The sequence below is a fragment of the Ambystoma mexicanum genome, chromosome 10 (assembly GCF_040938575.1).
Source record: "Ambystoma mexicanum isolate Mex_15411 chromosome 10, UKY_AmexF1_1, whole genome shotgun sequence".
Classification (NCBI taxonomy): Eukaryota; Metazoa; Chordata; class Amphibia; order Caudata; family Ambystomatidae; genus Ambystoma; species Ambystoma mexicanum.
In genome coordinates, this window is record NC_090932.1 from 1,623,124,114 (window position 1) to 1,623,138,362 (window position 14,249).

The window sequence follows — 14,249 nt, forward strand, 5'->3', positions numbered from 1 at the left end:
TAATTCTATGTACAAACTCTTCCTGTTACTGTTGCACTCCGACGGAAACCAACAACCGCTGGTGGTCAAGTCGTTGGCATGAGCGCCCCATCCTGTGAGGGAAGCGTCTGTCACTACAGTCACCTCTGGCCACGGTTGCCAAAACTGTCCCCCCCCCGCATCAGGGTCCCTTCGTTGGCCCACCAGAGAAGATCCTGGGAGACCGAGAGTGGAATCTGAACGGGATCCGACATCTTGCTGGAGAACTGTGACCACTGCATTTTCAGAGCCCACTGCAGGGATCTCATCCGCAACCTGGCCTCTGGCACCAGAATAATGCAGGAAGCCATGAGGCAGAGCAACCTTAAGAATTCGAAAGCCGGGAGACACTGGGCATGTTGAAACTTGTGCACCACCTGCACAATGTGATGAGCCCTCACCTTGGGAGGCGAACACTTCCCCCAAGGCCGTGTCTAATACAGCCCCGATGTACTGGAGCTGTTGGGAAGGTGTCAGGTGCGACTTCTTGAAATTCAGGGAGAAGACCAGCCTGTGGAGGGTGCAGCGGGTGACACCGAGATGATCAAACTCTAGCTCGGGAGAGCGCGGCCGGATCAGCCAGTTGTCCAGGTAGGGGTAGACGTGAATCCTCCTCCCCTTCGCCTGAGGTACGCTGCCACCACCACCACCACTACCATGAGCTTGGTGAAGACCCTCCAGGGCGGAGGTCAATCCGAAAGGCAGGACCCGAAACTGAAAGTGCGAGTCGCCAGCTGCAAACCTCAGGTACTTCCTGTGCGCAGGATGGATCAGCACATGGAAGTAAGCATCCTTGAGGTCCAGAGACACCAACCAATCCTGAAGTTGAAGGGCCTGGAGGACTTGAGAAAGAGTGACCATCTTGAACTTGTCCTTCCTGAGGAGTTTGTTCAACCAACGGAAGTCCATGATGGGTCTCAATCCTCCCAGTCTTTCTTTGGTATAAAAAAATAAGGGGAATACCATCCCTTGTTCCTATCCACTACAGGCACCAGTTATATAGCACCTTTCTCCAGCAGGGAGAAGATTTCCTGTGCAAGGAGCGGATCCGGAAGCTTCAAAGAGTTTCCCTGGTGGATTGTCATGAGGCCGCTGAAGGAAGGGAAGACAGTAGCCGTGGGCTATGGTATCCAACACCCACGCTTCTGAAGTAAAGGGCATGTTGAGAAGCCGGGCCTGCACATGCGGAGCAAACCCTGACTTCCGCAACCACGCAAATCTGCGTATAGCGGTGCTCGCAGCCATGCATCGGCTAAGACTGTCGGCCGTGTCCAAACTCGACTGAAGAGATTCACACATGGCATCCTTGCCGTCTTGCACAAGAGCAAGGAACCCGTCCCTTTCTTCCCCCTCGGGAATATGCTCAGCCGCCAAAGAAACAATTCCACAGTGTGTGTGAAAACCTTGCCAAGGCACATGTAGAGTTGGCAGATTTCAAGCCCATGCTCCCAGCAGAAAATACCTTCCGGGCCCAACGGTCGAAGCACTTGTTGTCCCTATCTGGAGGAATGGTAGGGTACGCTGCCTGCCTCGAGGTGGCCGTAGCCGCCCTAAACCACCAAACTCTCGGGAGTAGGGCGAGTAGACAAATAGCTGGGGTCGCTAACGGTAGGGCGTTATTTCTTAGTTAGATTTTTATTCACAGCCGGAAGAGATTCCGGGGACTGCCAAGCAGCTGCCACCCTTTTCTGCAAGGTAAGATGAAATGGCAAAACAGGGTCAGAGGACAGACCCTGATCTAAAATGTCCGTCAGGTCATCCTGCACAAAGTCTTCAGGAGGACTGGACCAGCCCAGATACTCCGAGACCCTCGCCATGAGACTCCTGTACGAGGACTCTGCATGAGCCCCAGGCTCAGGCCTACCGAAGTCCACTTCAGGAGAAGTGTCCAGCCCACTGGCATCATGGAGGGTCTGGCACAACTCCTCCAACTGACTAGCTCCAGAAAAAGTGGAGCATCCTCAAGGTCACCAAGGTCCTCCACCACAGACCTTTCCTCCTCTTCCCAGTAGCCTTCCTCGGAGGATCCACAACATCCGGGTACTCCAGAGGCAAATTTCGAGAAAATATCCCCAAAGGCGCCGAAAGCGCCGAAGGCATCGACGTCAAGAGCGTCGACAACCTCTACGTCATGATTGCCGAGGGCTTTGGCATTGACGTAGGTGCCGACGGTGCCGTGGGCTGGTATGACGGCAAAGGGTCGACGTCCGAGTCGGACTGACACGGCGCCGACCGAGTCGACGCCGGTACCGAGCCCACTGTAGGTAACTGCGGTCTCGCTGGGGATGATGACTGAGACCTAGAGACATGTCTCTTGCGACCTTTTGATTCCTTGTCCGTACGGGACCTAGACGGTTCACGATGTGCGTCGCGTCGTGAACCCGAGCCCGAAGGCGTGCGAGCCAAGGAACAAGACCGATCCTGGCCAGCTTCATCAGAAGGCGCGACCGGACCAGTGTCGTGCGATTGAAAAATCACCATCATGGATTTCTTAAACGCCGGCCATTCCTCTGGAGTGAAGGACGCCGTAGGCCACGTAACCTTCCTCGAGGCACCATCCTCCAAGCAGACCGGGGAAGGCGACCGGTGACGGCGCTTCCTCGAGTGCCCGGACGAGGAAGACGAGTGGCAGGAACCACTCCGGGACCGAGATCCCCAGGAATCCTTCCGACGCGGAGAGTCGCCCCTCGAGTCGTCGGTAGAAACCCCCTTCGACTTGGAAGTCCGGGACTTAACAGGCTTCGAGCCCTTACCTACCTGGAGCTTCCCCTTCCGCTCCCGCAAGGCCTTTGCAGTAAGCGACTGGCCCAGGCACCACAAACAAATGCGGTGGGGGTCGTTCAGCGACATCTTCGACTTGAAGTCCCGGCAGGTCTTAAAGCCAGAGCGTGGAGTCGAAGGGGTCGAAGAGAAAGACAGCGTAATGAAGAATCAAACGAGGCGCGCCGAGTCTCACGAAGTTAACACGTTCGCGGAAAAATCGGAACTGAGGCTACGGACGCCGTGTGTGTCCTATTTATAACATCCTGTGATGTCGCTCTTGACGGAGTCCTTCGAAGGACATGGATCAGACGCCATCGATGCAGGACGCCCTCTGCCGAAAAAGTTTCCAAAGTGCACAGCTGTGGACATTACATGTCAAAGATGTGGAATGCGTTGGAGGACATAATCCATTCGAATTTTCGTTACCAAAGAGCCTTTTAGGGTAGTAGATCGCATTGTTCCATCTGACAAGTAGTTTGTTATCTTGATTAATCCGGAGTTCATTTTCACCTTTTTTGTGCTCGGCCGCCCCCTTGCATCACTTGGGCTTCTTTTTCCTTTCCATCATAGACTTGTATTCCTTTGTATAGGTTTTAAACTTTTCTTTCTCCCTGCCATCCTTGTCTTTAAGAGCCCTCACAATCTAGTCTTGGCTAGCCTGCATTCTTGATCAAAACCACCATCTCTGATCAACTTCTTGTTGTTTTTGTTTGTTACCAGATCCCGTTAGAGTACCTTTTGTTAACTTTAAAAACAATAAAAACAGATTTAAAAAAAAAAAAAAAAGAATTCCAGAACGCAACAGATCAAAAACCGGAAAATATATATAAAAACAAAAAGCAGATCCTCTCAATTCCAATTCCTACGTGCAGATGTAGAGCCAAATAAAATGAAACTGTCCAAAATAATTCCAGGGTGCAACCTATCAAAAAACTGAAAGTTGTTAAAATATCAAAAATTAAAATAAACCCTTTGGTGAGCCTTCGGGAATCCCATATGTTTCAGAGTGAAGATGGCCTGACCGCAATCCATCCAGCATGTATGTAAGCTAAGTTCCAATTTACTAGACTGGGTCCCATTTATTCTCTCCTGCCACATACAACATGAATCAGGCCTATTACAACCAATCCACAATCAACAGGGTGGAACCTTCTCCGGCTGACCATGTGCTCCCAATCAGGTGCCAAAAAGGTGGGGATATATCAGAGGGTTGACCATGTGCATCCAAGCAGATTGCAGGTTCAAATCCTATTGCAATTTCTACTTAAGGCCACAAAGGGCAGCTATACATCACTAATACAGATAGTTGCAAGCTATGTACATCAAGCATCGTAAAATGATTGTGACCGGCAAGCCATCTGCAGACTAAGTTTTCGGACAATCCGTGACTAAAGGACATGGTGCCAGTAGGGGCAAAAACCTTGCTGTAAGGAAGGTTCTTTGAAGGTTGCAGGTTCCAGCAGAGCTTACTCGCCTCTCATGTTCAGGCCAGTGTCTTTCTCCGTGTCAAAGGATTCTTTCCCCGGAGGTCTAAAAGTTACTCAAGCAGCCACTCCACTCAGGTTGAATTGGTGTGCGGGCAAAAGTCTGACTTATCAAAGAGTTACATTCATTAAAAACTCCGGCAGTCACCCATTCAGAAGTGGCCACAACATTCAGGCTTCTTAACAAGCAAACGGTTCAGGTGTGGCATCAACCTGGAATCCAAACACCATTCAAAAGCTGGTTTCATCTGGTCACGGGTACTGCTGCACCCTGACAACATATTGCTACATTAGTTAGTGTACCATTCTTTCAACACCGAAAATAATTTGAACCGGTCCTTGCACTGAAGTTTATACAAGGGTTATGGCAGCTGGCTACATGGGGTACAGCACAGCTGTGGCTGTGGAAATGTTTGAAGGTTTGCCACCAACCAGTGAAGCGCTTTCCACCATCTATGCAAGGTTACTCGAACAGAAAACATATGTAATAACCAGTGTGAAGGCATCATGAAGCAAGACACAGACATTAGATTCAAAGGTAAAATAAAAGGTTTTTATTAACTTAAATGTCAGGATGGTGTAAGGCATAACTTGCCCTATACTAAGGTGGGAGTTCCCGACCCAAATGAAAAGGATATTCTGAGTCAGTAAGTTCAACGTAGAAGTCCGTCTGTGTCCAAAACCTATACTTGCCCTCACAACTAAAGCTAAACAATGTGTAGGGATGTCAGCAACTAAAGTAACAATATTCAAACTAAAGTTCTGAGCTTCTTCGAAGTCCAGGTTTCTGTTGGCTCCCCCACAAAAGGGTTTCAGGGTTCCCTTCCCCAGGTTCAACACAGTTCTTTAAGCTTCAAATTCACAGTCATCAACTTATTTAGTTTCACTTTACTGGCTTCTTGCCTTTATCAACATGCAACTCTCAACACTTTTCCTTCGTGATATTTCTCCTGGTCACCACATTGCTTTCACACTATCAAATAGAGTTTTGCTTTTCGCTCTTTTCACTTTACTTGCAAATGCGGTTTCTTTAAATTCCTCTCGTTCGTAAATGCAGTTTCAGTTTGACTCATGCAATATTCTCATGTCCTTCTCTTTAGTTCAGCATTCCAAAACGTATCCAGTGCTTTTTAACTTCTTCGGTATTCACTAGTTCATATTTGGTCATCCAACCCATTTTGCAGTATTCAAAACTCATTACTTGCTTGGCAATTCGTTCAGGATTCATTAATTCACTTGTTGGTCTACAGACCCCTTTATCGTATATTGTTGCTCGTTTGGCATTCGCTGTAACCCACACCATGCCCGTGTCTGTCCCTCACCGGTGTGTGGCCGCTCCTCCAGGGGCTCTGGTTTCGACCCTGGGTTCTTGCTCGCTCCTTTCTAACTCCAGAGGAGCTCTGGCGAGCCGCACTCTCTCTCTCTCTCCAGCTATTCCTGCAGCTGTCAACAGTGCCTCTGTGTTCCCCACTCCCAACGGGGAACACAAGACAACAGGCCTTGCACAGCTACAGACTCTCCCATGGCCTGCAATGTCTGCACTGTCTGCACTGTCTTCCTTGCTTCTCTGATGCTGGCATCCTTACTGGCCCTTTCACCTGCTTGACCTCGAATGGCCACACTCTCCAGCCCAACTGGTTCTCCTCTCTGTGGCTTCTCAACCTCCTTATACACCTGTAACCATTTAACAGGTTGCAGGTGTGAATACTTGGTTTCACTTGCCGGACCATAGTTATTGGAACATGCCTGACCCTCACAACAATAATCAGGCCTCCTCCTGTACCGGACTGGTGAAATTACCTGTTAGTGTTCACTACTCCGTCGCCTCTTCCTCATCCCAGTACTATAATTGTCTGACTGGAGAAAAATGAGGGGAGATGATTTACAACAGCCTATAAAGGTAGGGCGAGGGTAAGGTTGGTTCTCACCAGAAAAGGGGGGGATACGATGCCTCACCTGCAGATATCCTCTTCCCAGTCCCCCAGGACCCTCCACCCAGGTGATCCTCCCTCGCATCTCCACCCTCAGGGTCAGGATCCAACAGAAACGGCCTTTCACTGGCCACCTGAGAAGAGGATTCAAAAGGGAATAGGTGTGAGGATACCCTCAGATTTCTCACACCAGACAATGGAAGACTTTGGGTCTCTCAAGTGCCAAATACAATACTATAGTCTCTGATAATTACTCGGATTAACTCGGTAAACCACTTGAGGAAATAGGGTAACAAGTATGGGGCAGTGGCACTGAGACAGGAGTCACAGTGTGGGAATTTCATAACTGGACATTTAAATATTCCAAGAACGCAAAAGACTGCTATAAACCCTAATTCAGTGAGCATGTGTGTAGAGAGAACTCCAGCTTTCAGTTCAGTAGCAGAAAGGAAATTGAAAAACAGTCTTACCTGGTGTCTTCCAGGGATACCAGCCCAGATTCTTCATTCACAGTGATTTTGCAATGGTCCCCAGATACCAGCTTGTTCCCAGGAAAAGATAGATCACATGCTGGAGGGATAAACGTTTAGAAAAGCATTTGTGTTTGCATTACAGTTTAATCAATTTCACTTTTCACAAAATGGGTAGTTAAATGTAGCATTACAATTTACAAAGCAACAAACAAACCAAAACGCATCACAAAGCGTATATAGCTGCGAGCCACAAAAAAAAAAAGAAAGTATACTACAGCATCATACAAATAATAATTAAGGTAATATCTATGTCAGAGTCCTGACTATGTGAAGATTCAGTACACTTCGCTCCTCAAATAAGCTCCTCAAATCTGAATGCTTTAAACATGCTTTCTTTATTTGAACACACATTTAAAACATTTCAAACTTTAGCTCGACATCTCTCTCCATCTACTCCTGATCCCTCCACTACCTCTTCTCTCACTGCCAACTGATCTTGCCTCCTCCTTTCCTAGCAAAGTCCTCAATCACCGTCAAAATATCATCTCCTCCCCCTCCTAGTCTCCTCCCTCTCCCCCTTCTTCCCCCACTACCTTCGCTATGTCTTCTTTTGCTCCGGTCACGCATTCTGATGTCACACTTCTCCTATCCAACACTCGTCCTTCTACTTCCCCCTCTGACCCTATTCCCTCTCCCCTCATCCCTGAAATCTAACCCTTTCTCATTCCCTACCTCACCTCTTTCTTCAACATATGCCTTTCAACTTCCACCTTTCCTTCTCCTTTTAAACATGCCACTATCATCCCTATTCTCAATACACCTTCTGCCAACCCCCACCTTGCCTCCAACTATCGCCCCATCTCTCTACTACCCTTCCTTTCTAAACTTCTTGAGCGTATTGTCTATTCTCAACTCTCTTCCTTCATCTCCAACCACTCACTCCTTCCCTTCACCCAATCCGGCTTCCGCCCACTGCACTCCACTGAAACAGCCCTCACATCTGTTCTCAACTCTCTCCTCTCTGCACGCTACACAAAGCACTCCTCCATCCTTATTCTCCTTGACCTTTCTGCTGCTTTTGATACTGTTGACCATCCTCTTCTCCTCACCGCCCTCTCATCATTTGGCTTCAAGGACAACATTCTTAACTGGCTCTCCTCTTATCTTTCTAACCGCACCTTTTCTGTCTCCTGGGGTGGCTCCTCCTCCCCTTCTTTTCCTCTCAACTAAAGAGTTGCCCAAGGTTCTGTCCTTGGCCCTTTTCTTTTCTCACTCTACACCTCCTTATTAGCTCCTATTATCTCCTCTTTTGGCATCTCGCACCACTTCTATGCTGATGACACCCAACTCTTCCTCTCCTTCTCCTTCTCTCCTGACATTCATGATAAACTCTCTTCTTGCCTTTCTGCTATTAAATCCTGGATGTCCTCACACTTCCTTACTCTGAATACTGATAAAACTGAACTCCTTTTCTCTCCTGCCATCACTGTTCCTCCTCCCTCCCCTGCCCCCTTCATTCTCTTTCGCCCGCCCACCTCTCCTTCTCTCCCCACTCCTGCAACCTAGGTCTCCATCTTGACCCTCGCCTCTCTCTATCTCACCACATGTCTCTCACTGTTAAATCCTGTCGCTTTCACCACTGACATTCGTAAAATTCGACCCCTCCTTACCTTTCACACCACTTAACTTTTAATTACTTCCCTCCTCTTCTCCAGACTCTTCTACTGTTCCTCCCTTCTCTTCGGACTCGCCTCCTCCCATCTCTCCCCTCTTAAATCCCTCTACCACCCGCTCCCTATGCCTTCTGTCACCTCTTAACTCCATCTCCTCCTCCCTCACCTCTGTAGGTTGGCTCCCTTTCCACTCCCAACTCAAGTTACTCTGTCTTGTTTTCAAATCCCTCTATGATCTTGCTCCCCCTTACCTCTCCTCCCTTCTTTCCTTTCATACCCCCTCTTCGTCCTCTCGCTCTGCTAATCTTTTCCTACTCTCTCCTCCTCCACCCTGCGCCCCCACCCGCTTCCACTCCTTCCAACTCCTTTCCACTGGAACCGCCTCCCCCTTCACATCCGCTCCTCTCCCTCCTACCCTTCCTTTCGCTCCTCTCTAAAAACATACCTCTTCCACTCACCTCCCTAGCACCCCACCTTCTCTACCTCCTCCCTTCCCCCTTACCCTCTCCATCCCTCCTATCCCCTTCCTCCCTTCCCCCGCTTGATTCTTGTCTCACTTTCTCCGCCCTTCTTCCCTCACATTCCTGCTCTTTCCCCCGTCCTTAACACCTCTATCACCTACCAGTCCCTTGTTCACCTCCCCGCTGTAAAATTGTAAGTTGTTCTTTATGCTGTTATCAGGTTGTGGTTCAATTGTCATCTTATGCTTGCTGTATGTTTACTTGTTCTCATGTAAAGCACTTTGGAACTTTGGAGTAAAAGGCTATATAAATTCAATAAAATACAAAATACAAATACATTTAACACAACCCAAAATGGGTACCGGGCGCTTTTTTACACCACAGCATAAATTGGAGATCAATTCAATCCATAATGAAGTACAGCCATCAGGTTCCATTCTTCTCATAGACACACCAGCTTAAGGGCTATTGTGAAGTGGTAAGAAATGGTCTATAGCGCCACTCGAAAAAAAAGGCACATTTCCTTTAGGGAGTGCTGTTCACTGTGATAATGGCACATGAAGCACAGGAGGGGGAATCCCATTAGTATGTGCAATAGTCAAAATAAAGCTTGAAGGTGAATTTTAACTACTGCACTATCCGTACTCCAATATTTAGACTATATTAGTCTTTGCATAAATTATGTTAAAACAATAAAATCAATGCTCATCACATCTTTCATATGTGTTAAATGTTCTTGAAAACATGTTTCTTAGTATTGACAGGGCTTTGATTGGCCCTCAATCAAATCACTGGCATCCCCCATGTAAAAAGACTATTTAGTACCAATAAAACGTTTTAAAGAAAAGCATATGAAAAGTGTGATCAGCATTTCTTTTTAATACATAAAATAACAAACGATTACTATGGCCAATATATTGCAGTATGCTGAGCAAAGAATAGTTGATCCTAGGATATTAATTCTATGTACTTGAATTACAAAGGGCATAGGCTGGAGGGCCCATCCCTTAGGCAGTTCTGCAGTCTACAGCAAGTAAGACCACACTGAGCCAGCATGTTAGAGTCCCATGAGGTTTACTAGGACATTGGGGACTTGTAAATGACATGCAGTTTGCAGTCTTAAAAAAAGAAATAAGAAATGCGAAGATCGTGTCCAGTTTTTAGCACCAACTACACAGGATATTGAAAAGATATAGAATGGACATCTTCGGTTTCCATTCCTGTAGAGGTAAGTCAAGACAATCCAGAGATTCCTCATAATGCATTGTAGCACGAAAGACGTAAACTAAATAATGTGAAAAATAAAACAGGAGTCCAAAAGAAGACAACTTGGAGAGAAGGGGTTTACCCTATACCAAAACAAACATCACTGAAACAGTTTCCTGAAAACACAACATTCTCCCAAACACTCAACATTTATTTCTGATCATCAGTAACAAGAAAAAACTTAAGAGTATACTAGGCCACTGAAAGAAGCCAAAAACCACATGGCTATCATCACACCGCCTGGATGAACTCTTCCAACAGGAAGAGAAACACATTTTCAACACACAATGGAAGCTAGAAATGTATTTTGACTGAATTAGAGGTCAACTTTGATGTCATTATACTATTTCCGAAAAGAAAGAAATGTAAACAAGAATCCGCAAACCAGGCACCGATTACAGCTGACAAGTACATTCTGACAAAGATAGAGTGTTACACTTAATGCATCTATTGCTACATAATTATTGGCCCCAACGAAGCGCATGCAGGTGGGGGCATCTTTTAATACAGCCTTGACAACGACCAGGAGGTCGAAACACGTGTCGGCTGTCTCCACTTTGAAGAATAAACATCTTTTTTACTATCTGAATCTTCTCAGTGATATATTACTTGATACTGGTGGACTTTACAAAATTAGGGGCTTTGAGCGCGTGATTCCTTCCCGAACTTTAATCCAATGTGTACTTGTTTCCGAACTCTGTGGGAAGATTGAGGGAATTGGTGTACTCGCTGCCACCCATCGTTTCCTCATAGCATTATAGGTTTCAAGAGACAATTTGTGAGTGGTAACTAGCGCACCTGCAGAGATCAATCCCACAACAACAATCAAGCCATCTTATTACACCCACAATTTGAAATATGTGTTGGCCACTTGTCAGTGACCATTTTGTTACCAAGGAAAAAAGCCTTTTCTTTAGAAAGGGAACACTACATGCTAGCAAAAATGGTTGCTACGAGATAACCAAAACTAAATCTAGAACTTTACAATACTCTGAGCACGTGGGAGTATTGTGTGTTATTCATGAATATTTAGATTTGACGGGACAGGGTAAAGTGCTGTCATTTTTATCCGTGTGGCCATATGATAATTTGTATGCACTTGATTTTTAAATTAACTAGCTCAGAGATCCTCTCATTTTATCTGACATTTTCAATTAATTGGACCACAGAAAACAAGCGTAGACTGACACAGATTGGGAAATTAACCGCATAGTACGCAAACACGATTATCAGCCAAGATAGGGAAATCCCAACTTGAAAAAAAAAAAGTTAATGTCAAAATTCTATGAAATGTAGAGGTAATGCATGTTGAATATATTGTGAACAGAATGTTTTTAATCCCTTAGACCGTCCTTTCCCTCCATCCTCTGCTCCCTCCCTCCATCCATCCATCCATCCATCCATCCATCCATCCATCCCAACCTTCTCTTCCCTCCGTCATTTCCCTTTTGTGCCCCCTTGCTACCTCGGTCTCTCTTTCCCTCTTCCCCTTGCCCCACCCCCATCACAATGTCAGGTGCACATTTGCTAGAGCCACTCCATCTGTTGCTAAAACCAGCAATAGCCAGAGAAAATGCATAGTTATCTTGAGAGCAGGGTGTGGTCAGAGGCAGAGTGTTCTTTATGGTTAGTAGAATAGCGAGCAGCAGCGTGATCAATCACCCTACCTCTTACCCCCTGTCCCAAGAGGTGGTGTCCAGCAAGGTATTTAGGGCCATACTCAAATTGTGTACATCCTGCAGGAATGCTGCCATCACACCAAGGGTCTGGACAGGGATGTAGAAAGGCTTTACGTGGGAGTGCTGGGGTTCCAACAAACGTGAGCAGCCAGAGAAGCCAGTACTAGGCCAACTCTACATTTGTTGTTTTCGATTTTTTTTATTATTTGTGTAATCCGGGTACAGTGCACAATATTTAATATTGCACTGCTGCTCACAGAAGAAACAGAGAATTAGTTTTAATCTGATCGCAACCCTTTCCAAGAAGGAAGAATATTTTGAAATAGAAGTATGTATTCTCGGCAAAAGAAGCAATAAAAAAAATGTTAAAAAATCGTTAATCTCAGAGCGCCTCAGCAGTGATCTCATTCGTCACAGTGGGAAACCCAACATATGTGACAAGATACCAAAAGGATCAGGAACTGGCAGGGAGTAATCTCCACAATAGTCAAGATGTAAAAAGTCCTGACAAAGCACCAGCAATAAGAAGAAGATGGTACCGAGTCATAATATTGCTATACAAAACAAGACAAAATTACAGAGGAAAAAACACTAAACTTTCATCAGAAAACATTTTTATTTAACCTTTACTTTAACTCGCATGTAATTCTTAACTTTAAGAAAAAACGAAAATATGTATTGTAACTGTAATTAAACCAGTCGACCGCTGTGGGGATTTCGCGATACCGGAACTGGGTAGACGCCATTTTCTTTAACCGCTGCGCTTGTTCGAGAAGAAGACTGACACATTTACTTTTCTTCTCCATCGGATCTTGGATGGATTTTTGGCATCCCTGCCCGTGGGACCTATGGCTTTTAGTGGATTTGGTCATTTTGTGGGTCATTTTTGGGATGGATTTCATGTTTGCTGTTTGTCTATTCTTTATTACTGTTTTCTCCAGTGGATGTCATTTTTGGATGTATTTTTGGCATAACCTGCCCGTTGGACCTATGGATTTTGCAAATTTGGGCATCTTCTGGATGGATTTCACGTTTGCGGTTTTCCTTCTTTTACTGGTTTCTCCTTTGGATGGAGTTTTGGCGTGTTTCTACGGATGCCTGTGATGCAATTCCTGGATTTGGAATATAATTGTGGTCTCATTCTTTTCGGTAAGCACACATTTTACTTTAATTGTTTTATTTACAACTCATTTTGTCTTGTTCTTTTGAAAATGGATGGCTGTTTCGCAGCGTTTCTGCACCCAAAAATCAGTACTGTATATTAAAGGTGATGCTTTGTAAGTATGTTATTTCGCTTGAATTCCCATAATATTGAATACATTCTTTTAATCCTGCTACTGCATCCCATATTTTTTCTTTGATGCACTGGTTTTCTCTCTGGAAATCACTTGTGCTGTATTTAAATCTTGTAAGGATTGTTCCAAATTGGGGGATTTAGGATGCCGAAGGAATGGCGTGGACTATTGTGCCATTTTTCTAATCCATTATTTGTTTTTTGTGTTCCCTCGAGGGTAGCCACGTAGCAATTCCAGGCGTCTCTCAAATCGTGGCCGTCTTCTTTTTCCACTTCTAGTTAATTGACTTATCCAGTTACTTTCAAAATAATCCAAAATAGGTTCAAACCCTGTTTCGTTGTCAGTGTAATATTTACTCTGTTATTATTTTATAACAATGTTCTAGTTGGTTTGTGGGTACAAATGCTAATGCAAATAACAGTTTTACATTATATTCAAATTCTGTGTCGCTAGCATATTTTGCATCCAATCCACTTGTTTGTATTTTCTTCCACACTGCTTTCATAAAATAGAAGAAACATCCCTGTGTTTTTGTCAATGGACTGGTTTGCTTAATTGCTGGGAACAAAGCACCCGTAATGTCCTCGTAACATTCCCTATATATTTCATAGGACCACGGTGGCATTAACGCATAAATTAAAGGGATTCTGTAAACGTTGATCACCCCATGTATCCTGTAGAGTTGACTAAATGGATTGGGGCACACTTTTAAAAGTGCCATCAATCTGCCATGTTTTAGTAAGCATTTTTCAACAATTCCAGTGCCTTGAAGGTTCCAAATATTAGAAGCCCGCCTTCCGATTTTTTATTGTATATTACAAGAATTGTTCTTGCTAATATGTCACTTGCAGTTTCTGTGGAATAAGTAGATTTTTGAATGAGGTGGCTGTGGGCAATTTTCCTCAAATTGTCGTTTGCGACATTCGTCTTTGTAGTAGTTTCACATTAGGCATTTGCCCAGCCACTTGGAATGGTACCGACTCGCATATTTCCTTAATTACACTTCCACTTGGCATTTCAGTGTCTGCTCATTCATTTAATTCTGCACATTTTTTCTTTATCTCCATTTTAACTCCCACTGACAAACCGGTTGTGTTCCGTCGTATCCACAATATTATTCCCTTCCGTTAATGCTCTCGCTCTACAACAATGGGAATAATAACCTGCACACATCCAATGAACACATTTATTTTTCTCACGTTCCTT

General features: G+C 45.2%; 1 protein-coding gene across 7 annotated transcripts in view; it reads right to left on the reverse strand.

Annotated features, from left to right (window-relative positions):
- Nucleotides 1–14,249, reverse strand: part of CHFR (checkpoint with forkhead and ring finger domains) — an 893,929-nt gene that overhangs the window by 749,524 nt on the left and 130,156 nt on the right. For all 7 annotated transcript variants that reach the window (XM_069620002.1, XM_069620000.1, XM_069619998.1 and 4 more), the window contains one exon: nt 6,667–6,766. In XM_069620002.1, coding sequence (XP_069476103.1) covers nt 6,667–6,766 — 100 coding nt within the window. The remainder of the gene's footprint in view (nt 1–6,666; nt 6,767–14,249) is intronic.